This window comes from Meriones unguiculatus, chromosome 12 (genome assembly GCF_030254825.1).
Source record: "Meriones unguiculatus strain TT.TT164.6M chromosome 12, Bangor_MerUng_6.1, whole genome shotgun sequence".
Lineage (NCBI taxonomy): Eukaryota > Metazoa > Chordata > Mammalia > Rodentia > Muridae > Meriones > Meriones unguiculatus.
In genome coordinates, this window is record NC_083360.1 from 34,674,409 (window position 1) to 34,699,927 (window position 25,519).

Below are 25,519 nucleotides of genomic sequence, written 5' to 3' on the forward strand. Positions count from 1 at the left end.
AAACAAAAAACAAATAAACAAACAAACACTGACTGGTACTTGGTAATAAAAATGTTAGCTGTCTTAGAGGTGCCCTGTCTTTAGTGGACTCTAAGACGTCTCTATAATACACAGATGTGAAAGTAATGGGTTAAAGCAATCCATTAGTAGTGGCAGGTGGGACATGGTTAAAACTGATCACAACAACCGAATCTGGAGGACCAGGATGCATGGCTTTGTCACACTAGTGCTATTCTCTGTATTTCTGTGTATTTGTCAGAATTTTCATAACAACATATTTCTTCAAAAATGAGTTGTTTGATACTATTATATCATAAAATATTCATTTCTCACAAAGACTTATACTGAAGAAAAACCAAGTTTTGGCTGTCCTGTTAGCTAGTGAGTTAATTTGTATCTCGTCGTTACTTAGATGCCATTTTTAAAGACTGTAAACTACTGCAGGTTCTTGGGATCAATGAGAGAACACAAAAAATAGAATTCCAATACCAAATCAGAAAAGTTGAGTTCAGTAGCACCACTTCTAGGTCAGGGTGTGAACTCTGGAGCCAGAAAGACCTGGGTTTGTGTCCTAACTCCACTGACCTATCCACCAGCTAAGCTGTCTTCTCAGCAGATTAACAAGTCCTGTGGACACTAGGTAGCGTGCCCAGCAAATAGGGTAACAAGACTCCTCGATGAGCAGAGCAGTTAGCACAGGCACAGCACGTGGTGAAGGGCCAACTCATTTCACTGCCCAGTTTTGATCCTGAATGCACACTTCCCCACTGTCTAACACCCTGGCAGTATGTATTTCCCCATTGCCAGCATTAACTCACAAATTTTTCTTTCTTAGTAACAGTATGTTTCTAAAACCTGATCCAACCTAACACAGTTGGTTGAATTCAAACTAACATAGTATCAATTAAGGCACACTACATTCCACTCTGTGTTTTAAGATTATTCTGAATAATAATGTGCAACTTAAAATCTCAATGTCTGAACAAGATCTTTATCTTTTGAGAAAGAGTCTCTTGTAGTGTAGGTTGTCCTAGAACCTGGAATGTAGGCAAGGTTCAAGTGAATTCTGAAGGTCCTGCCCACACCTCCTAAATGCTGGGGATTTAGCATTTAGCAGACACTGGCCATGCCCAGCTGTAAGCAGCATATTTCCAACATATCATGAAGAAATACTGAGACAAATTAATTTTGTAAAAAAATTTTTTTATCAATTCTATTTTTGTATAAAACACAAGGGAGAAACCTGGTCAATCAACACATGACTCTGACCACAGGGAAAGGGACGTATCAAACTTCTCCAGTCTAAAAACATACAAATGTTTCTTTTATCCTGTCTACAGCAATTGTCTATGCTTTTCCATCGAACCGTTCTTAAGAATTCCATACACCCCACTGGGGTCCTCTGTCCCAGTTACAGACAGGGAGGGAGAGCAGGTGTGTTAACTCACTTCCTAGGCAGTTTTCTGCTGTCCCTTCTTTCCAATCAGAGATTTGTGAATGTGCGGGATCACACCTAGAACGAAAATTTTAAGAATGGTTATTTTTAATAATTCTTTATATCCTAATGCTTTAATGCTAAAGTAAAAAAGCAATTATACAAAGGATCAAATTTATTTAAGTCCTTTTTCTCACTTGGATCCTATTAAACCCACAAGGGCCTAGGAACCATTCTATAGGACAGTAAATGTAGCTAGCTACAGTCATCAGAAGGTTCTGTAAGGAATGTTCAAAACAGATGGGGAACCACCAGCTTAGCTCACACCTTTACAGATCCTCAATACAGAACCATTTCAATCCTGCCAAGTCTATTACATTAAGTAGTTCCTCAAGATCATGTTACCTCTCTAGCATAGTTCAAAATGAGTGGGGAAATATTTTAAACCTTAGACTGGAAGCATCGCACCTGTTTAGATAAAGAACAAGCTAAAATAAAAAGAGCACTGCACATGACAAGAGAACAAATATTTACTCGGATCACTATGAAAAGGGGGTTGGGGCTCCAGAGATGGCTCAGTGATTAAGAGCACTGGCTGTTCTTCCAGAGGTTCAGAGTTCAATCCCAGCAACCACATAGTGGCTCCCAGCCATCTATAATAAGATCTGGTGCCCTCTTCTGGCATGCAGATGTACATGCAGATAGAGTATCATCTACATAAAATAAATAAATCTTAAAAAAAAAAAAAAAAAGGAGGGCTTGTGGGCCCAGAGTTGTGGCTCAATTATACAGTGTTTACCTATAGTATTTGTGAGGACCAGGTTCACCCCACTACCAACTGTTGTAGTACAGGTAACACTTGCGGAATTCAAATCCACATGGTTTCTAGTCAACCATTTAAACACACAGCACCACTGATCTGAACGATATATTAGTTAAAAATAATCTAAGCTTAATAATACATACCGCCCCCAGCTATGGTAGCCTTGATAAGTGAATCCAACTCTTCGTCACCTCGGATTGCAAGCTGCAAGTGACGTGGAGTGATGCGCTTTACTTTGAGATCTTTAGAAGCATTACCTGCCAACTCCAGCACCTACAACGGTCCATAGAATGACACAATTAGGGAAATAGTGGGCTTCTAAACGTAGAACAACTTCTACATTTATCTGTATCTGTGCATAACGCAGTTTTTCCTGCATTGTAGTATGCTTTTGTGACATTCAATACCTCTTATTGACTCCTCTCATATTCATTCCCTGCACAAACACAAAGGAACATGCAAAAACCTGCTTTAAAAAAAAAAGGTTTTGTTTGTTTGTTTGAAGTCAGGGCCATGTTGTGCAGCACAACCTGCCTTAAACTCAGTGAGTGATCTTTCTGCCTCAGCCTCCTTGGTGCTGAAATTAACAGCATGTGCTGTTATGCCTGGTACACAAGACCCAAAGGATTAGCCAAGAATCTAAATTGAACATTTAGAAGCTATATGTTTTGATATGTGTGTATGTATATATATACACGTATACATATAAAATATATATGTATGCATATATGTATGTATATAAATTTGGTTTCTCAACACAGGGTTTCTATCTGTAGCCCTGGCTGCCCTGAACTCACTTTGTAGAGCCTGGCCTTAAACTCACAGAGATCCACCTGCCTCTGCCTCTTAAGTGCTGGGATTACAGTGTGTGCCACCACAGCCAGCTATATATTTTGATATATTAATGTAGTCCATTTTTGCTGTGTTTAGAGACAATTTAGTAAGTCCAGTTTTCTTTAATGGTTGGAACTTCTTTAACATTTCAGAAAAACGGGCTGGCGAGTTGGCTCAGGTTAAGAGCACTGGCTCCTTTTCCTGAGTTCAATTCCCAGCAACCACATGGTAGCTCCCAACCATCTATAATGAGATCTGGTGTCCTTTTCTTGCATGTAGGCAGAACACTGTACACATAATAAATAAATCTTTAAAAAAAATTAAGAAAAACAAAACTGGGGGACTCTGGTGGGTAAGGTTGAAGTCTGACATTTCCGAATAGCTCTGTGCTTGATCTGTAACGGTGGACTCCCTTTTCTCAGTGGGAGGATTCTTTCTGCACCTGACCTGGGTATCCCAGATCTCTTAAGAAGGGTCACATAGCCCTCAGAGAAGATCACAGTCCTCCCCTTAAGGGAAACCCCTGATTTCACAGCAAAAAAAAAAAGGTGCTATGTGCTGCATGATATCATCAGCTTTCCATCATGGCTGATGGCTGACTGAGATCTGTCATTTATCTGGAGAAGAGAGGGCACCCCTCCTCCCTAGAGACTCACTGCTGAACTCCTGAGGCTCAGCTCCTGGCCAGGCTGTCTGGAGCCTGCCCGACCACCAAGAGCTCGATGACCACTCGGGAACGCACCAGTGGACCTGCCTTCCGGCTGGTTTGGATGTCTGCCCGAGTCCTCTGCTGTGCTTACCTGGCACAGCAGCTTCATCAGGAGCTCTCAAACTGGTCCACAGGCTGCTGGAACTCCTGAATTCCCACTGCCCCTGATACTGGCAATTTCATTTTAAAAAGCTAACTGTAACACCCAGGTGGAAAACTCCGTTCCACCCCCACCTCACCCCCAATGAGACTGAGAGCCTTGCCGACTAGCACACTGGCCTCACCCTAAAGCACTCTAGATGGTCCTGAAAGAAACAGACCCGGCTCCCTGGGTCGCTCTGTTCTTTCTCTAGAAGCCAACAGCTGTGCCCCAGACTTCTGCTGAATGGAGAACTGACAAAAACAAAAGAACTTTTGGAGAAGGAAGGGGTCATGCATCCTAGGCTGGCCTTGAACTTCTGATCCTCCTGGTCCCAAGTTTGGGGATTATAGTTATGTGCCACACCTACCTTCATAGAAATCTTTTCAAATGTGAGCTCTATAGACCTATAATAAGCTAGAAGCATTTTATTCTGTAGTCGAAATTTTCTTTTTGCTTAGTTTTGAAAAGGATCACTCTTGTGGAGCTGAGACTATCATTTCTTTTGACAAAGTCTTGCTAATTTTGAGATTACAGTGTACCAGCTTGCCCAGCTAACACTGCATTTGTTATGTGTCATTACCTGCATCAGCTCTATTGGAACTGTTACTTCTGTTTTATTTTTCCTGACCAGGTTTCTCTGTGTAATAAAGCCATGGCTGTCCTGGACTTGCTCTGTACAGCAGGCTGGCCTTGAACTCACAGAGATCTGTCCGCCTCTGCCTCCTGAGTGCTGGGATTAAAAGCACATGCCAACACACTTGGCTCTGGCACTGTTACATCTTTGATAGAAATAACAAAAATAACTCCACAGAGCACCCTCATTTAAAAGCAGAGCACAGACAATGTCATATATCTGAATCAAATGTTGGGCAAGCCTTAAAACCTCCCAGGGCCTTACTTGGGCCTCTGGTTTGTCCAGGGTGGGTAGACCACAGCTGATGCATACCAGAGCATGCCTGCATGAGTGCTTTGAAAATGCTCCAAAAGGTTCTAGTCATTGGAAAATGATTACCTCTAACATAAACTCTTAGATTAGGGCTCACAATTTTATCTCTACTAAATAATGCCAATTTTTTTTTTGTTTTCTTTTGTTTTTGTTTTTCGAGACAGGGTTTCTTGTAGCCCTAGCTGTTCTACATCTCACTCTATAGACTAGACTGGTCTAAAAGTCAGAGATCCACCTGCCTTTGTCTCCAAGTACTGAGATTAAAGGTGTGACCCACCACCACCAGGTCAAAACTCCAAAATTTAAATACCTAGAACATGCTGACTTTTTTTTTCTTCAAAACATCTATTTATGTGGCACTTGTGTTTTTATTGAGTTGGTGGACAAAGACATAAAAATAGGTGCAAAAACTAAACCCCCTTTGCAATCCAGAATTCATGGTTCATTTTGAGTTTTGATACATGTAAGACATGATACTTAAGATAGTTCAAAGTGCTGACGGCATTGTCTTGCTAATAAGGCTGCGTCTAAGAATAAGGGGAGTGATAACTTAAAAGCATAAAACACTAAAAATAGAGAGCTCCACACATCTATTTATGTACCTATTTTCTCACTGAGCTGTACTGGTTGAAAGTCTAATGCTACCCTAAAAACTATGAGTGAAACAGCATGTTATCTCAGTCACTTAGGGGTTTAGGATAGGACAAGTCTAATGCGAGCTGAGGCAGCCTATAAGACTGCCTCAAAGAAACAAAGGATGGAACTAGCAAGGTGTCTCAGCGGTTATGAGCACTGGCTGCTCTCCCAGAGGGCCCTGGTTCAATTCCCAGAACTCACGTGGTAGAGCATAACCATCCTTCCTTAACTCCAGACCCAGAGTATCTGACACCCTCTTCTGGTTTCTGTGAGTACTGAATGCAAGTGGTACACAGACATACAAGAAGGTAAAACACCGAATACATAAAATATTAAGACAACACCCCCTCCCCCAAAGGAGTAGAGATGTAGATCATTGTAGAGTGGTTCCCTACCTCATCAGGTCTTGGGTTCAATCCCAAGTACTACAAACAAACTAGGACTGTAGAAAGACACCAAATGGAATGAATGAGCTATAATTCTATGTGCCATAGCACACAGAAATGTTTACCTTTATGGAGACTGTGAAAGTGTCACAACAGTATCAAAATGTCCCCGTGAAACCTTTGGCTCATAACACAACAAAGCCAAACTAGCTATAATTCAGTTAAACCTTGAGCCTCACAGTGAAATGAAGGCAACGATAGCTGAGAGACATTCCACCCACGCTGCTCAGCTGTTTCCTATCACATCTTCCCAATTCAGAATCTTCTGCCCTCCCTGGCTGTCTCTACTGCCTAACTTGCTTGCTATTCAATTACTTTCCTGGTTTGGAATGTTTCATGCAGTCCTAGTCACTCTCCACAGGTGGGCTAAAGATGGGAAAGCAGTGGTCCAGTACCCTCATATTAAGAAGTCTTGCCAGCTGGGTGTTGGTGGCACACACTTTTAATCCTAGCACCCAGGAGGTAGAGGCAGGTGGATCCCTGGGTTGGAGGCCAGTTTGGTCTACAGAGTGTATTCTAAGACAGCCAGAGCTATACAGAGAGACCCTGTCTTGAAAAACAACAGAAGTTTTGCCAAAGTAACTCACCTACCTGAAATGTGAAGCTAATCTGTAACCACAAGAAGAGAACTGTTAACTCTTCTACCTATTACATCAGAAGGTACTTGATTTTCACAGCTTGTTTTTTGTTGTTTTTGGAACAGGGTCTCTCTAGATAGCCCAGGATGGCCTCAAACTCACTATCTTCCTATCTCAGCCTCCTGAGTGCTAAGATTACAAGCATGTGCCACCATGCCTACCAATATCATTATGAATCTAAGAAGGCATAAACTAAGAAGGCATGCTGTACCTTCATTAATATTGTCCCCAAGAGTTTCTGATCCTGCCTCTACCTCTTACTGGGATTACAATATCCTCAGTTTATGTGCTGTTGGGAACAAACACTGCCAACTGACTAACATCTATACCTCATACTTCAGTTAATTAGAACAGTATTTATTTATCATGTCACTTAAAAATATGGTTTGCTGGCCCTCATTTGAATGTGAATAAAAAACAACAACAACAAAAAAAACAAAAAACAAAAAACAAGTACACCAAGACTCTTTAAAATTGGCCCAAATTGATAACTTGATGAGACGGCCTGGTCTACAGATTCCCAATCAACCAAACCAAACCAAACCAACAAACAAAAACCTCTCCAAACTAAGCAGAACACAGAGCAAGTACCAGACCAGCATGAGCTTCTGTCCCGAAAAAGTGAAACAGAAAGAAAAAAAGCAGCAGCGAGGGTGGAGGTATATATTTGCAACTCCACCAAGTGGAGACAAGGATCAGAAGTTCAAGGTCACCCTCTGGTATATTGGAGTCTGAGACTAGACTGGACAATGAGAGTCACTGGCCAGGCAGTGGTAGGGAACACCTTTAATCCCAGTCTCAGGAGGCAGAGGCAGGTGGATTTCTAAGTTTAGGGCAGCTTGGTCTACAGAATGAGTTCTAGGACAACCAGGGCTACACAGAGACCTTGTCTCAAAAACAAAAGTGCATTAACCTCTTTCTAAGCATTCTCCATGGCAGCCTCAGCGTTTAGTTTAGAGCAACCGTTTGGACCCCCACACAGGACATCTCCACAAACCTCAGCTGTGAGGTACTCCAGAATTGCAGCGCTGTACACAGCAGCAGTGGCACCCACCCGTCCATGGCTTGTGGTGCGGGTCTTCAAGTGTCTGTGGATGCGGCCCACAGGAAACTGAAAAAGAGACGTCTTGTTGGGGAGCACTGCAGAGTTTTGACAACATATGGTTGAGCCTAACTCGAGGCTTAGTGATATTACAGGCCAAGTTTACTTGGTAATGAACAGTCCTAGGGCCTACATGTGCTGAAATCGCCCCCAATCTTGACGTTTTGGACAACACAGTTCGACTGTAAAATGATAATTATACCATGTTGCTATTAATTACAAGTTCAACACAGCCCAATAATCACAACTATATCTACTCAATTCTTTCACATAAAAGCCACATGACTTTGAACCTCCACCATTCTCCTCTGACCCTAACTCTGTTCTTTCCTCAATTTCAAAAGGTCATGTGATATTTAAGGAAAATCAGTCCCTCTCTTTCAATGTGATACTTGCCTTCTGAGAAAGCAATTTTTCATTTCCAAAGGATCCTAATCCTACCATCCTACCTCCTTACCTGTACTATCTGCTTTGTTTGTTCATGTGTTTGTTCTGGTTTTGGGGTGTTGGTAATACAACCTAGGGCCTTGCACATGCTAAGTAGCTCTACTGCAGAGCTAGATTCCAAAGTACCAGTCTCCTGCCACTTTACTGCTTCATTATTTCAACAACTCCAATTACTTCCTTCCTGGCAGCTATCTAGGTACCTGTTTTTCAAAGGCAAAATTCAAAAACAAGTCCTGAAACCCTTACTTTTATGTGTATTTTCTGTTTGTGTTGTTTTTCAAGACAGGCTTTCTCTGTGTAGCTATTGCTGTTCTGGAACTCTCTCCGTAGACCAGGCTGGCCTCGAACTCAGAGATCTGCCTGCCTCTGCCTTCTGAGTGCTGGGATTAGGCGTGCGCCACCATAGCCCAGCTTATACTTGTCTAAGACAGTGTTGCACCTCAAGTCTGGCTTCAAATTCTCAATCCTCTTGCCATAGTATCTGTGGCACTGGTTTTATGGGTGTGCACTGCAATGCCTGGCTACCTGTAACTCAGGGTTCTGTTCTCACTTCTCCCGACCCAAACTTGGCTTCTGATAAATACTATTTTTGAAGTCCATGATATTTCAGTTACCAAATCTAGCAGGCACTTGTAGATCTCATTCTCAAGAAGAAAGAGCATCTCCAGAACTCACTACAATTTTCTTAAGAGCACTATCAATGCCTTATCCCTGGTTTTGTATTATTGGTAAGGCATGCTGTCTGGAATATAACAGTACCCCCAAGTCTGTTGGAGGAAGGTCCAACTATGTTTTCAAATGCTGATCTCAGTTCCTTGAGATCTGGATACCACCCTGCTGCCATGGGCGTTGTTATTAATGTTTTACTAGCTTCTGTACCCATGTGATGAGAAGTAATGTTCCCCAACTATACCCGATTGGCTGATTAAAAGACCTACACCTGGGCAGGGCCGAAGTGAGAGTCATGGCGAAGGCCCTTGGGTTTTGGGGAGAGAAGGATCTTGGGTAGAAGGAGACAGCGACCACAAAAGGAAGGAGGAGAGAGGCCACGATGGGTTAGCATGGAGAGGAGCACTTGGAGGGATCAGCGTGGATGGAGGAAAACAGCTCAGATGAGAGAATAAGCAACTATTTATGGAATTACGAATGGAAATTACCTAGATAGAAATTATTAGAGCAGATGGTGTGGGATGGGGGCTTGGGAGATAAGGGTAGCTTAGGAGGTACTATTTGCCCAGCCCCAGGTAAAATAAGGCTGTTCTATAAAGTCTATCAGGTGTCTGTATCTTTTATCGATTTTAAGATCATGCTGGATAATACTGCTGTAGTAATTACATGGCTAATAATAAACATTATCAACTCCTACTTTTTAAATTATCAGCAACACAAACCATCTCTTACTAAGCTTTAGAGACTATAAAGACTGTTATTATTTGTTTATTTATGTGTGTAAGTAAACATGTGAGCCTAGGTCCTGTAGAAGCCACTGAATCCCCTAAGACTGGAGTACAGTTGTGATCTGCCCTAGGAGTGCTGGGAATCCAACAAGGACCTTCTGGAAGAACAGCCAGTTCTGTTAACAGCTGAGCTTCTTTCCAGCCCTACAATGAGATATAGGGTCTTTTTTAGTTTTTACATTTTTTTTTAAGATTTATTTATTATTTATACAGTGTTCTGCCATACATAGCAGAAGAGGGCACCAGCTCTCACTATAGATGGTTATGAGCCACCATGTGGTTGCTGGGAATTGAACTCAGGACCTTTGGAAGAACAGTGAGTGTTCTCAACCTCTGAGCCATCTCTCCAGCCCTAATACAGGGTCTTGTTAGCAAGTTGGTGGTGGCACATGCCTTTAATCGCAGTACTCAGGAGGCAGAGGCAGTTGAATCTCTGAGTTCAAGGCCAGTCTTGTCTACAATGCAAGATCCAGGACAGCCAGGGCTACAGAGAAAAGCAAAGACAGGGTCTCGCTACATTCTCAGGCTGCCCTGGACCTTGATTCTGTTGTCCCTGACTCCTGGTAGCTGGGAGCACAGGCATGTGCCCAGGTCTTCTTTGCCTTGGTCATATGGACAAGACCAAGTATCCCTCTTAGAGCAGACTATTAGAACAATTTAGCAGACTATTAGAATACAACTGGAATCTAGCACTGAGGAGAGAAGGCATTAGGCTCACAAGCTTGAGGATAACCTGGGTTCCAAGACCCTGTCTACAAACTGGCCCCCAACCAAAACAAAACAATATTTTGAAAGGGACCATCAATGCTCCTGTGTTTCTTAGTAAACCTTAGATTAGGAAACTTATCTGTAATGTGGATTATTAGTTTTACATAAATGATCTCAAACTGGTTAACTCTGTGTACCACCATCTTTAGGAAGAAGGACTTCCTTCCACTTGTAAATATCTTAACATGCATTTCAGTGAACTTCACAGTAATGAGCATGGCTTCATCTTATAGCTCACTCACACTACAATTCCAATGTCTCTTTTAAGCTCTACATCTTAGAGAAACCTTTTGGGGGGACAAGGCAGGAGCTTCCTTTCAACGCTATGCCTCCTTCCATTTGCTATGGCTACTTGTTTTTGTAGTGCAAGAAACTGAATCTAGGGTCTCCTGCGTGATGTCCCTTTCTTTGTAGTTTTTCTTTGCTCTTGCTATGGCGTATGGGCTGGCCTCCAACCTGCAGAAATCTTCCCATCTTGCCTCCTAAGTGCCGAGATTCTAAGCTTGTTCCACACACAGACTTGCATTCTACTTTTTGCGGCAGAGTACTGCTAAGCTGCCAAGGCTGGTCTTGAAAACACTATGTATGTAGCCCAGGTTGGCCTTGAATTTGTGATCCTACTGCCTCAACCTCCTAAGCAGCTAGTGTCACAGGCAGCACTCTTTTTGTGTATGGGTACTTTGCCTATATGTATGTCTGCATACCACTTGTGCTCCTGAGTCTCTGGAACCAGATTTACAAACAACTGTAGCTGCCATTTGGGTGCTGAGAATTGAGTCCATGTCAGTGCTCTTAACTGCTGAGTTGTTTCTCCAGCTTCTACATGAATTGAGTGATTTTTGTCTTTTATTTTGTTTTTTTCTTGAGAGAAGGTTTCTTTGTTTAACCCTTGTCCTGGAACCTGTTCTGTAGACTAGGCTGGCTTTGAGCTCAGAGATCTGCCTGCCTCTGCTTCCCGCCTCCTAAATCCTGGGATTAGAGGTATGTGCCATCACTGTGCAGTTACATGCGTGCTTTTAATCCTTTTAAACTACACTAAAATATGTACCACCATCTGTGTCCTGGGTACTAAGGGATCTGGAAGTAAACGCCTTTATATGTCAGTCCCTCTAACCAGCTCTTTTCTCTCTTAAAAAATTAATCTATTTTATGTGCATTGGTGTTTTGTCTATCTGCATGAGGGTGTCAGATCCCCTGGAACTGAAGTTACAGATAGTTGTGAGCTGCTATGTTGGGTGCTGGGAATTGAACCAGGGCCATCTGGAAAGAGCAGCCAGTGCTCTTAACCACTGAACCATCTCTCCAGCCTTTTGTTTCTTAAACCAACGTAACAATCTCCACTTGACTACTGTCACAGTTTGCATACACTTGAAGTAAATTCTGAGAATTTAAGTAGTGCCCTAAAATACATAATGTATGCTGTAGAGCTAAGTTCCCGAACTCTAGAAGATGACTCGGTGATTAAGAGCACACTGCCTTTTACAGAGGCTCTGGGTTTGGTTTCCAGCACACACATGCAGCTCACTCCAGAGGTTCCAATGCCTTCTTTGGGCCTCTGCACACAGTATAAATATATGCAGGCAAAACACTCATACACATAAAATTAAATAAAAAATGGAGAAAAAGAAGAGAACTTAAGTTCTTATCCCTTTTCACATAGATGATGTCATCTACTTGCTTGAACGTTTGTTGTAAGAAACCTGATTTTGGGCTGGAAAGATGGTTCAGAGTTTAGGAACACTGGCTGTTCTTCCAAAGGTCCTGAGTTCAATTCCCAGCAATCGCATGGTGGCTCATAACCACCTATAATGAGATCTGGTGCCCTCTTCTGGCCTGCAGGCATGCACGCAGGTGAAATACTGCACACATAATAAATAAATGAATAACCTGATTTTGCTGTTGTGGTGGTGCACACCTGAGGCAGAAGGGTAACATGGACTACAAATGGAAGCTCTGCGAAAAAAAACAACAACACACACACACAAGACATCACACAGTACAGATAATTCTTCTCTTAAAAATTATTTATTTATTTATGTGTGCATAAATGCTTGCTATAACACACAAATGAAGGTCAGAACATAACCTGCTGGAACTGGTTACCTCCTTCCATTATGTGGGTCCTGAGACTTGAACTCAGGTCAGATCGTCAGACTTGATGCCAAGTGCTCTTCAAATTGAGCAATCCTAATTTCCCTTTTAAAAAGTATTTCTTGGGTAGTTGGGTATGGTGGCACATGCCTTTAATCCCAGAACTCGGAGAGGCACAGGCAGGTAGATCACTGTGAGCCTCGTGTACAAAGCAAGTCCAGGACAGCCAAGGCTACCCAGAGAGACCCTATCTCAAAACATCAAAAACAAAAACAAAAAAACAAACAAAAATAAAGAAGAAAGTGTTACATGGATCTGGAGGATGGGGAGGATGGGTCATCTGGTTAAGAGCATTTCCTGCTCTTGCAGAGGACTTGGGTTCACTTCCCGACAGCTACATGGCATGTAACTCCACATAACATGTAACTCCAGTTCCAGAATATCTGACTCCCTCCTTCTGGCCTCCTTGGGCACTGTACATACATGCTACACAGACATACACGTAGGCAAAACACCCACACACATAAAGATAAGTAAATCTTTAAAAAATGAAAGTGTTTCTTGGCCTGGGGATGTAGCTCAGTACCTTCCTAGAATGTGTAAGGCAAGGTCCATTATTTATTTTTTATGATGTATTTATTTTTAGCCAGGAGTAGTGAAACATATCTTTGATACCAGGACATGGGAGGCAGAGGCAGGCAGATCTCTGAGTTTGAGGCCAGTCTGGTTTATAGAGTGAGTTTCAGAACTGCCAGGACTATATAGAGAAACTCTGGCTCAAACAAAACAAAGCCAAAAAAAAAAAGTCAGAAGACAGTGTTGGATCCCATGGAAATGGAGCTACAGATGATTGAGTGATTGTGAGCTGCCATGTGGGTTCTGGGACTCAAACCCAGGTCCTCTAGTAGAACAGCAAGTGCTCTGAACCACTGAGCCAACTCTCCAGCCCCTCTTTAAAGTATTCCTTATGTGTAGGGAATAATTTTAACCCCTCTGGAAAAATTGAGTCTACAGGTTAAAGTTGTAATAACTCACATACAAGAAGTTGAAAATACTCAGAAATTTAGAGCGTACTTGTTAGTCTACAGTGGAGGCCACTGGGAAATAATCAGAATAGCAGAATCATCCAATATTGGCCTCCAAGTCTAGTCTATCCTGGAAGTCAATGAACCACTTTAAACATTCTCAAAAGGAAAACCAGAGTATACTCACTTTACATTTGTAACAATGGAGATCATGGATATAACCTTGAAAGAGCAGGTACTTCAAGGGTTTATGTTAAAGTACATGCGTGTTTGTGTGGAGGTAGGAGATGGGTCAACTCTCCCTGGAGCAGGTGTTACAGGTGGCTGTGACTCTTCCGATATGGGTGCTGGGAACCAAACCTACGTGTTCTACAAGATCAATATACACTCTTTTTTTTTTGTTTGTTTTCAAGACAGTGTTTCCCCGTGTGGCCCCCGGCTCAAGCTCACAGAGCCCTGCCTGCCTCTGTCTACAAGAGTAGTACAAGTTCTTAACAGCAATTCAGCACTTCAGGCCCAAGAACTAATAGGAAAAAATCACCAAGTTCATTAAGGCATCCTGTTCTCTCACACATTAATATCTTACTAATGATGTAAATCTTAACCAGTTAATCACACACTCAAGGTCTATCATAATAAAAGGACATTTCTGTAATTAATGAAACATCTCTGGGTCATGAATCGTAGAAAATAGTAAACTGCGGCAGAGTGGGTTCACGCGTTACCTGCAGCCCGGCTCTCTGGGAGCGGGACACCGCCTTAGCCTTGGCCTTCCCACTATCCTTTCCAGCTTTGCCTCCAGCCTAGAGGAAAAGAATTTCGAGTTGAAAATGTTACCTCAAGAAAAAAAAAAAGTCAAGAAACAAAATTTCTAGTTTTACTCTGTGTAGAAATATCTAATAATTAAAAACCTAAAATATCTAGGTAATCACCTACCTCACTGCAAATATATATATATTTCAAACATTAAACCTTATTTAAAATTTAAGATATCTATAAATTTAGACATATCTTGCAAATTTCTGATTGATCACATAAGTTTCATGCATTTCTGAGACATTTAACTTTTTTTTCTTTTTTAAGGCAGGGTCTCTCTATATAGGTTCTGGCTGTCCTGGAACTTTCTCTGTAGACTAGGCTGGTCTTGAACTCAGAGATCTATCTGCCTCTGCCTCCTGAGAGGTGAGTTTAAAGCTGTGTGCCATCACAGACCGGCTAACATTTAGCTTTTTAAAAAGTCAGAATCACATTTCCATACAAAACTAAGAATTTAGCTTTTCGGAGAAGAAAAACAGCACATTATCAAAAACTATGCTAACCAAAACCAATACTGAAAAAAGTGAATGATTTGCCTCATGATTCAGCAATTCCATTTTTAGTTATTATACCCCAAACAAGCCAAGACTTAGATGAGTACTTGTACAGCTCTGCTCACGGCTGTATTATTTACAACACCAAACAAACAGAATCAGTAAGTGTAATGGACTGAACTGACTTGGTGACTAAATGGTAGCACTCTTCAGGTCAGGAGAGAGAAATGAAGGATGTTGATGTTCGTCACTGAGGGTATGTCTGTACTGAGTATATTAATTTTGGCTGCTTCCTGTTTCATTCTCTGTTTCCTGGCCAGCCAAGAGGTAAACACCCTCTTGTTACCATAATGCTTTGCCCAAGAATATGGGGTCAAGTGAGCAAGGGCTGAATCATCTGAAACCATGAGCCAAAATCAATCCTTTTTTAAAAACCTTTCTGTCAAGTAGCTGGTCATAGTGATGAGAAAAGTAAGTAATAGAGAAATTGGTACCAGGAACAGGGTTATTGTCATGACCAAACTTGACCTGTGTCTCCGTTGTCTCCTTGGCTTCTAGAACTGGTTTATAAGAAGAATGTGGAAGAGTTTGGAGATGTGGGTTATAAAAGCCCTGGGATGTTGTAAGCAGAACTCAATCAACAATTTTGGTGGTAGCTCAGAATACGACACATTTAAAAAATATACAACAAAGATTATACAGGGATCCAGATAGGAACAAACATTCTATTGGGAAATGGACAAAGACATTATACACTATAAACACAATGTCCCATTCACATTATAATTGTCTATATTTTGTATATGTCCTGAAACTGTGGGAAACTGAATTTAAAGATGCCACATTAGTGAATTTAGGGAGGGATTTCAAGATTGCAGAGCACCCAAGCTTTGCTATTGTCATTGCTAGCTGCTGTGAACAAAGATCAGGATCAAAAAGCTCAACATTTTTTTTTAAAGATTTTATTTATTTATTTCGAATGTTCTATCTTTATGTACACCTGAATGCCAGAAGAGAGCAGAAGGTATAGATGGTTGTGAGCCACCATGTGGTTGCTGGGAATTGAACTCAGGGATCTCTGGAAGAGCAGTCGGGGAGCTCTTAACCACTGAGCCATCTCTCCAGCCCAAAGCTCAACAGTTTTTAAAAGTAAAAATTTAAAAACATTAATTTTATCCTTTTATGTGTGTGTTATGCCTGCATGTCTGTCTGTGCACCTTGTGTATGCCTGGCACCCATGGAAGTCAGAAGAGCACAGTGCCCCAGGTCTGGTTGTGAGCTGCCATGTGGGTACTGGGAACTGAACCTTGATCCTCTGAACAGCAGTGCTCTTAACCACTGAGCTATCTGTCCAGCCAAGTAGGATTATAAAAACTATTGTTGGCTACAAAAGGAATGAGTTAAGTTGTGGTAAGGTGAATGTGGTTGTTAAAGCAACATCATTAAAGATATGTCAAAGCCCAAGTGGGTGTCACAGCCTCTGTTCCTACTATTCCAGAGTCAGAGACAGGACTTAGAGTTAGAGTTAGAAGCCAGGCTGAGGTGCACAGTAAGTTCCAGGACAGCCTGGGTACACAGTTAAGTTAGGCTCCTGTGGTAGGTTCTGGGAGCACAACTTGTTAAATGACTACTTCCATTATACAGATTCTGGATACCTTTTTAAAACACAGCAACAAAAGCAAACCTCACAAAAACAATAAATTGCTACTTCACCTAACCTCCCAATTCATATATAATTAATTCTTTTCACTTTACATTTAAAATAGTTGATGACTGAGAAATAGAAAATGGAGCTCATCCAATAGAGGGGACTGGCACTAACCTGAGCACCTCAGCTCGATCCCTGAGGCTCACTGGTGCAGAGAGAACAGACTTTGGCAAGCTGTCCTCTGCCCTCCATAAGCCCACCCATGCATAAACACAACATATACGCACTTAAAAAAGTGAAAGAGGAAAAATTTCTTAGATTGGGATAAGCTTCTTGGTTAAAAGTTTATGCACAGGAAAAGGAGCCCATTGAAATATATTTTCATTTCTAAAAAACTTGAAAATTGATGTCTTCCTATTACTTCTAATAGATACACTTTTACTTCTTAACTATTAAAAATAAACCTTACCAAGGACAACCAGTGCTTCCGGTATCTTTTTTGGTTTGTTGTTACTGTTTTTGTTTTTCCAAGACAAGATTTCTGTGTAGCCTTGGCTGTCCTGAAACTCACTTTGTAGACCAGACTGGCTTCAAACTCAGAGAAATCCTCCTGCCTCTGCCTACCAAGTGCTGGGATTAAAGGGATTAAAGGTGTGTGCCACTACACCCAGTATTTTATATTTTAAGTTAATGCTTATGTACTTTTAAATGGATATCGAAAACCTATCACTAGAATTTTTAAGAAAAATAAGGATCATGAAAATCATTTGCTTGAGCAAATTTATTTACAAAGAAGTAACACATGCTGCTTGTCAGAGTGCGTCCCCATAATCACCATATAACTGCAACAACAGAACTTTTTTTTAAAAAAGATTTATTTATTATCTATATAGCATTCTGTCTGCATTTACATCTGCATGCCAGAAGAAGGCATCAGATTTCATTTATAGATGGTTGTGAGCTACCATGTGGGTGCTGGGAATTGAACTCAGGACCTCTGGCAGAGCAGCCAGTGTTCTTAACCTCTGAGCCATCTCTCCAGCCCATGACAGAACTTTTCTAGTTCAATGTTTGAGAATTTTACAATCCAAACTTGGATACTTTCCATGAGTCAATCTGCTTATAGCTGATCTATTAAATACCTCACATTTCTGTCAACATGAGACAGATTACATTATTTGGGGTTGATTTTAACTTTTAAGCAAGAAGCACCCATTGAAGGTAACTGTTGTCTTGTGAAGACATTGATGAAACTTAAAGTAATAAAATTGATGTTATATTGGATTTACTAATAGATATGCTCAGGAGACATGGACACAGCGAAATTTAGTTAAAAGAGCATTGCCTCCAAAATACCCCAAAGATAAGTAGGCTAACCAGACTAAGTGAATTTTAGGATGCTACGATGTAACTGTTCACCAGGATTGACCAGCCAATTAGATTACCATGACAAAGGAGACAGCACTGATTTCTAGATTTATTTATAGAGTATCCTGCCTGCATATGTGCCTGCATGCCAGAAAAGAGTAACAGATCTCATTATGGATGGTTATGAGACACCATGTGGTTGCTGGGATTTGAACTCAGCTCCTTTAGAAGAACAGTCAAGTGTTCTTAACCTCTGAGCCATCTCTCCAGCCCGACAGCACTGATTTATGACCAGCAGTTAGACCCAGATTTCCATATCCAAAGACAAACCCTTAGCTGGCAGCTCAAGCAGGCAGAGCAAGGTCACAACCATCACTAAGTACCTTAACTCCCTTGTGCTCTTCTTCTGCCAACTGGGCAAGATGACCCTGGGTAACAATTATTCGAAAGAACAACAACACTGGCATACCTAAAAGTAATACTGACAGTACGGAGTATTTTTGCTGTGTAAACCTCCTATCTGTCTAAATTGCTAGACTTGCAATCTCCTGTCTCTGCTTGAATTGCTCGAAGTGTAACCTGGGACCCAAAAAGAGATTTCAGGGTGACCGTGTCTATGGAATGTAAGACCTTCGGTTGGAGGCCGGCTCTTGGTTGGGTGTTAGCCCAATCGAACAAGCGTCATTAAAGAGCTTTTCCTTAATTATAATTAATCTGTAAGTGTGTGGAGAGATTCCTTCGTGGGAAGGCATATTACTTCTAGAACAGCGAAAGGATACTTCAAACAGGGATAAGTACATATCGACAAAAATACAAATCCAAAATGATAGTCACTCCCCTTAACAATATCGATGCAACGCAGAGGTTTCTGCAGCTTTTAGCACGTTCTTCTTCCCCTCAATTTAAGAGCGGAGCTAAAGTTTTGTTCGCTCTCGTTCTGTACGAGCCGCTTTGAGCTAGATCTGAACTGCAGGACGAAAAGATACTTTAAGACGAAGCTAAACAGAAGTCCTCGGGCAAAGACGTCGCGGCAGAGGCGGCAACCGGCGGAGGGACCGGGTTCCGGTGGGAGGACCAGAGCGGAGCCTCAGCGGGGCATTACGTAACCCCGGAGCCGAAGACTCCAGGCGCGCGGCGCCAGCCCGACCTCCTCCGCCGGGCGCAGAGCCCGCCCCTCCGTCCGCCTCCCCCGGCGGAGTCCGGAACAGCCGCGCTCCCGCTCGGCCGTGCGACGCCGCCCGCTCCCGGCTCCACAGGTGGAGGCGCCGTCCGGGGCTTCCGCGCGCCCAAGCCCCGCGCGACCCCGCCACTCACCATGGTCCCGGCCGCGCGACGCCCGCTGTCGCCCCGCGCCGCCGCCGCCGCTGCTCTCGCAGCCGGAGCGCCGCTGCCGGAGCCGGACAATGCCCCGGGCCCGCCTCGCGCCGGCGCCACCAATAGCCGCTCGCGTTCTTCGTTTGAACCTCGGCGGCGGGCCAATTGTACGCCGCCTTCTAGCCTCAACCCCGCCCCTCCGGCGCCGCCTCCCTAACGGCTGTTTGTTTTTGCACACGGCACGTGGAGGCGGGGCCTCCAGCCCCAACTTTGACGCGCTCTCCGCCTCTCATTGTTGGCGGAGTTCTGACGAGCGGAGGAACGGACCAATGAGAGAGGAGGAAAGCCAATGAAAACATTGTCGGCACCGCAGGCGGAGGATGGGAACAGCGGCAGGGTGAGCCAATGGGCCGGGGTGCTTCGGGGCAGCTGTGCCTTTCCCGCCCATTCAAGCGCCCGCTAGGCCTTCAGTTTGCTTTGTTGTTGTTGTCTTTTTCTGTTGCTAGAAGTTTAGGAGCGACATCCAGCTAGCACGGAAGGGAAGGTCTAAAGTGGAATCGCCTTCTTGCGGGAGCTATTGCGAAACTTTAGGACTGTGTGTGAGTCGCCCTCGGCACGTAGTAAAATTCCCCAGCTCTCTCCGACCCGGTCACACAACTTTTTATAACGCTCTTTATTGTTGTGGTCATCACTGAACCCGGCTGTTTGGGAGAAGCACGTCCGTTTAGTTCTGGGCTGGAGAAATGAGCTTAGGCGTACAGCCCGTCAGAGTTCTTAGACTCTTCTGGTTCCGGCCTCAAATGCCTTACAAAGTCCTTTCGCAGTGGGAAGCACAGATTAGTTCCAGGAGTTAATTGTGAGCAAAAGACCCACTTGTTTGTTGTTGTTTTGAAAACTTGTTCTTGTGATTGCATTTTCCCCTGTCAACCTGCATCAAAAGCGGTAACCTTGGGGAAGTGAGCCTTTACGAGAAAAATAATCTGAGTTCTAAACCAGGAAGGGATTGGCTTCTAAATTAATTAGGTAAAACCCAAATGAAGATATGGGCAAGTAGCCGGGCGGCCAGACGGTGATGCACACCTTTAATTCCCCGCCCCCCCCCCCACCTCCCACCCCCAGGAAGCAGAGGCTCTCCGAGTTCGAGGCCAGCCTGGTCTATAGTGGGAGTTACAGGACAGCCAGAACTACACAGAAATGCTTTCTCAAAACACTGGGGGGAAAAATATAATATATATAATCTGAATAAGCATGAGGAGGAGGGGCCAAGGAAAGGAACAATGTGCCCAGATAATAGAACCCTGTGTTCAAGTTTGAAATTAGGTCACTAGACAGTATTCTGTTTAATACTTTGTGTTTCATACCATCGAATGATAACACTGGTCTACCAGGGAATGACATCACCAGTGCACCAAGATGTAAGCCAGGCATTATATTTCTACAAAGACAGAATCCAAATCATTAGCGCAATATTGAAGGCCCTACATTTTCTGACCCTGCTCAGTATCTTTTATCACCTCCCCCTAACACTCTAAACTCCACCTCGCCTTTGCCCATGTTTTTGCCTTTTCTTAAGACACCCCTCTGACCTGACTCTCTTAACCATCTTTTAAAAGTAAGCACAGCTAGATAAGATCTGAGCACTCCGCAGGCTAAGGTAAAGATCACAAGTTCAAGGCCAGGCTAGGCTACCTATAGAGACCCTGTCTCCAGGAAAAAGGAACGAGCTTACTGTAGACATTTCCAGAACATGCAAACCATCTGTCGACATCTCAGTGTAACATGAGTGCCTTCCTGTGTGCCTACAGCACACATTATGTCCTGTAAGGTTTCTTTCTCAGTGTATAGAATTCCTTTTTAGGTTACATTTTGCCTAGTACTATTGAAATTTCAGTTGACAAATGAAAAGAAATATCATTTTAAATCACTAAGATAGTGTTGTCCATGGAAAAACCTAACTGGATCTGGACTCCTTTACTTAAACTCTGTACATGATTTAATGAAGTATTTCATATCACCAAAGCCTATTTCTGTTGTTACCAAAACTGAAAACAGCACTACCTATTCTAAAGGATTGTGTATGTATGTCCACATGTATGAGTGCTGTGCACACGTGTGCGTAAGTGCGGAGGTCAGAGGAGGATGTCAGAGGTCTTGCTCTATCTCTTTCTGCTTTATTCCATGGAGACAGGGTCTCTCGGTGAACCTGAAGCTTGTCACGTTGGCCACGCTGGCTAGCCAGCACACTCCCAGGACCCACCTGTACGTGTACCCAATTCTGGGGTGACAGGCATTTGTGGGTATTGTGACCGCTCTTGGCTCTGTAACTGAGATCCTTGGTCCTGAGCACATGCCCACACTGCACTCTTCCACGCTCAGGGCTTGCGGTTCCTATTCTGTGGCTCCTCACAGCTTTCCATACACTTTCAGTCTCAGCTTTCTGCTCTCCCTCCCCTTCTCTGTCCTTCCTTCCTTGACCACTCTTGCGCTGTTTAGCTACCTCTTTAGCTGTCAAACAGCTGGCAGCCTTGTTTCTTTCACAGTTGTTTAGACATCATTGCCTTTCCCTGCTGCACTGTTCTGCTCCGCTCCCTGCTTCTCTCTCCCTGAAGATAAGGGCTTTCAGGCTATAGCTCAGGCTGGCCAGGAACTCACTGTATAACCCTAGTTGACCTCAAAGTTATAGAAATCGTATAAAATGTGGGTGAAAAATTAGTAAGATAACATCAAAATGCTCACTTATTTTATTGAAGCATTCGGTGAAGAAACCTTAAAAATCATACACAAATGCCAGAGAACTAGAATAACTATAATGATCTTCAAAAAGAACCAAGTTGGAGGACATACCCTTCTTAATTCTAAATGAGACTACAAAGCTATAATAATTAATTGAATGTGTTCTAGCAAAATGATAAACCAATGAGTCACAGTGAGAGTGTCTGAAAATGAAACCACACGTTCATGGTAGGTTGATAATTTGACAGGAGTGTGCTGTGGACCATTAAGCAACTTATAAAAAATGAATACACAGTGGCTGGAGAGGTGGCTTTGCCAGCATGACATGCTGAGTTTAGATTCGTGCACTCAAATAAAAAGTCAGACACAGGACTGGGTATAGAGGCACATGCCTTTAATCCCAGCACTCAAGAGGCAGAGGCAGGCAGATTTCTGTGAGTTTGAGGCTAGCCTGGTCTACAGAGTGAGTTAAAGGGCAGCCAAGACTACACAGAGAAACCCTGTCTCAAAAAAAAACCAAAAAGAAAAGATAAGAAAGGACTTACAGACTGAGTGATTACTTTGGAGTAAGAGCATGAAAATAAAGAATGGTTCTCTGTTCTTGACTGAATATTTTACATTAGGTATATTTACGTAAAGCTTGTGTTTAAAAGTATAAGATACTTAAAGTTTAATTTCTAGTCCAATACAGCCATTTTTGCTATTGAATTTGCTATTGAATTTTTAATTAGTTGTTTTTTTTAACCATTACTGGAACAAAATACTTGACAAATGCTAGTTAAGCAGGTGTCTTAGTTATTTTTGTTGTAGTTGCTGTAATAAAAAATACCCTAAGAAAGGCAATTTAGGGCTGGAGAGATGGCTCAGAGGTTAAGAGCACTGACTGTTCTTCCAAAGGTCTTGAGTTCAATTCCCAGCAACCACATGGTGGCTCACAATCCTCTGTAATGAGATCTGGTGCCCTCTTCTGCCTGGAAGATGTACATACAAAACAGAACATTGTATACATAATAAAATGTTGAAAGAAAGAAAGAAAGAAAGAAAGAAAGAAAGGCAACTTAATGGGGAAAGGGATTATTTTGGCTCACAATCTGAGGTTACAGTTTGTCTTGGTTACTTTTCAACTGCTGTGATAAAGCACCAAGACCTCCAGGCAGCAGTGGAGGACACCTTTTATCTCAGCGCTTGGGAGGCAAGGCAGGCAGGTATTTTTGTTAATGGTGGAAAAATTATATATTTAGAATTAACCAGCTGAACTCAGCTTGGACAATCCCAGTCTTGTTGGCAACATCCAGAGCATCACAATCAGGATGCAACCGATCATTCACCTCCTTCTCTCCCTCTGTCAGGATTTATCTGGGTATTCACTTTGGCCACATCAATGTCATAGAGTTTCTTCAAGGCCTGTTTGATCTGGCGCTTGTTGGCCTTGACATCCACAATGAACACAGTGTGTTGTTGTCCTCTCTTTTCTTTATGGCTGACTCGGTAGTCAGGGGAAATTTGATGATGGCATAGTGGTCAAACTTGTTTCTCCTGGGTACACGTTTTCTTTTTTTTTTTTTCTCATTAATTAATTAATTTATTCTCTTACATCCTGATGATTGCAGCCCCTTCCCTCCGCTCCTCCCGGTCCCACCCTCCCACCTTCTTCCCCCATTTCCCCTTCTTCTCAGAAAAGGAGAACACCCTACATCAACCAGCCCCAAAACACCAAGTCAATGTCTTAGACAGCCCCTGCTCCCCTTACTAGTGAGCCCACATGAAGACTAAGCTGCCCATCCCCATTGGCTACATATGTGTAGAGGGCATAGGTCCAGTCTATGCAGGCTCTTTGGTTAGTGGTTCAGTCTCTGTGAACCATCACTGGCCTAGGTTAGTTGACTCTGTTGGTCTTCTTGTGGAATTCTTGTCCCCTCTGGGCCTCTTTATCCTTCCCCCAACTCTACCACAAGACTTCCTCAACTCCTCACGGAATCTTGCTGGCATTCTAGCAAGATTCTTAAGGCTAACTTATTTCTACAGATTAATCTTTGCTCTTGTAGCAATGCTTTCTTTTTTTTATTTTTTTTTATCAGTTACATTTTATTAACTCTGTATCCCAGCCGTGTCCTGATCCCTCATTCCCTCCCAGTCCCTCCCTCCCTCCCTCATCTCCACGGTGCCCCTTTCCAAGTCCACTGATAGGGGGGACCTCCTCCCCATTCATCTGATCCTGTTTTATCAGTTATCTTCAGGACTGGCTGCAAAGCCCTCCTCTGTGGCCTAACAGGACTGCTCCTCCCTTCGGGGGTAGGGAGACCAAAGAGCCAGTCATTGAGTTCCTGTCAGAAATAGTCCCTGTTCCCCTCACTTTGGGAAACCAATTGGTTACTGAGCTACCACAGGCTACATCTGAGTGGAGGTTCTAGGTTATATCCATACATGGTCCTTGGTTGAATGTCAGTCTCAGAAAAGACCCTGTGCCCAGATATATTTGGTCCTTGTGGAGCTCCTATCCTTTCCCCATCAGACTAACTCCCCTTCTTCTTATGATTCCCTGTACTCTGCCAAAGGTTTGGTCATGAGTCTTTGCTTTGAAAACACTGCTAGTTAGAGTCTTTCAGATGCGCTCAGTAGACTCCTGTCATACGTTCAATGCACATCCCATCTGTCTTTCTACTGGGTACACGTTTTCAAGGGTGTTTGGGCTGCCTCCGGAGCTGCAGGGTCTTAGGCAGCCGGAAGGTGGGTGGCATGTGAATCTTCTTTTTGTGGCTGTGGACTTTCAACACTGCCTTCAGAGCCTTTAAGGTCTTCAGTTTGGTTTTGGCTTTGGGAGGGGCAGGAGCTTCCTTCTTGGTTTTCAGTGCCATCTTGGCAAAAAAGCAGGTCAGGCCGATTTCTGAGGTCAGCCTGGTCTACAGAGTGAGTTCCAAGACAGCCAGGGCTACACAGAGAAAACCTGTCTCAAAACAAAACAAAATGAACAGAAAGCACCATGACTAAGGCAACTTATAAAAGAAAGCATTTACTTGTGGTCTTGCTTATAGTTTCAGTGGGTGAGTTCATGGACAACATGGTGGAGAGCATGGCATCAAGCAAGCATGGCATTGAAGGAGGAGCTGAGAGCTTACAGCTGAACCAGAAGCAGGAGGCAGAGAGCAGACTGGGCCTGGCTTTTGAGACCTCCAAGTCCACCTTCAGAAAACCTCCTCTGAAGCCACACCTCATTGTCCTTCCCAAACAGTCCACCAACTGGGAAGCAAACATTCAAATACATGAGTATAGGGGCCTTTCTCACTCAGACCATCACATTCCACTCCCTGCTCCCCAAAGGCTTGGAGCCACATCATGATGCAAAATGGTTTGTTTTTTGAGACAGTGTTTCTCTGTGTAGCCTTGGCTGTGCTGGACTGGTTTGTAGACCAGGCTTGCCTGGAACTCACAGTGATCCGCCTGTCACTGCCTTCCTGAGTGATGGGATTAAAAGCATCCACCACCACACCCAGCTTGCAAAATGTGTTTAATCCAACTTCAAAGATTCCTATAATTTTCTTACAGTCTCAACATAGTTTTAAAGCTCAAAGTCTCTTCTGAGACTCAAGGTAATCTCTTGACTGTAAAGCCCTGTAAAATTAAAATCAAAACAAAGTACATATTTGTAA

The 25,519-nt window shown here is 43.0% G+C and overlaps 1 protein-coding gene, 1 long non-coding RNA gene and 1 other non-coding gene across 4 annotated transcripts; 2 read left to right on the top strand and 1 right to left on the bottom strand.

The window, feature by feature from the left end:
- Positions 1-1,182: 1,182 nt before the first annotated feature.
- LOC110546113 (histone H2A.V) lies at positions 1,183-19,308 on the bottom strand. Of its 2 annotated transcripts, XM_021632729.2 has the most exons (5): positions 19,140-19,308; positions 14,225-14,302; positions 7,607-7,720; positions 2,402-2,531; positions 1,183-1,513 (listed from the first exon to the last, which is right to left on the bottom strand). In XM_021632729.2, the coding sequence occupies exons 1-5, from the start codon at positions 19,140-19,142 to the stop codon at positions 1,452-1,454; spliced, it is 387 nt and encodes a 128-aa protein (XP_021488404.1). In that variant the 5' UTR covers positions 19,143-19,308; the 3' UTR covers positions 1,183-1,451. The 2 variants fall into 2 exon arrangements, with proteins under 2 accessions (XP_021488404.1, XP_021488405.1); XM_021632730.2 differs by lacking the exon at positions 7,607-7,720.
- Positions 5,245-5,367, top strand: LOC132646922 (small nucleolar RNA SNORA40). Its single transcript, XR_009585249.1, has one exon. It is a non-coding gene; the product is annotated as a small nucleolar RNA SNORA40 (small nucleolar RNA).
- LOC132646813 (uncharacterized) lies at positions 19,275-25,519 on the top strand. The gene is made up of 2 exons (XR_009585117.1): positions 19,275-19,536; positions 24,905-25,519. It is a non-coding gene; the product is annotated as an uncharacterized LOC132646813 (long non-coding RNA).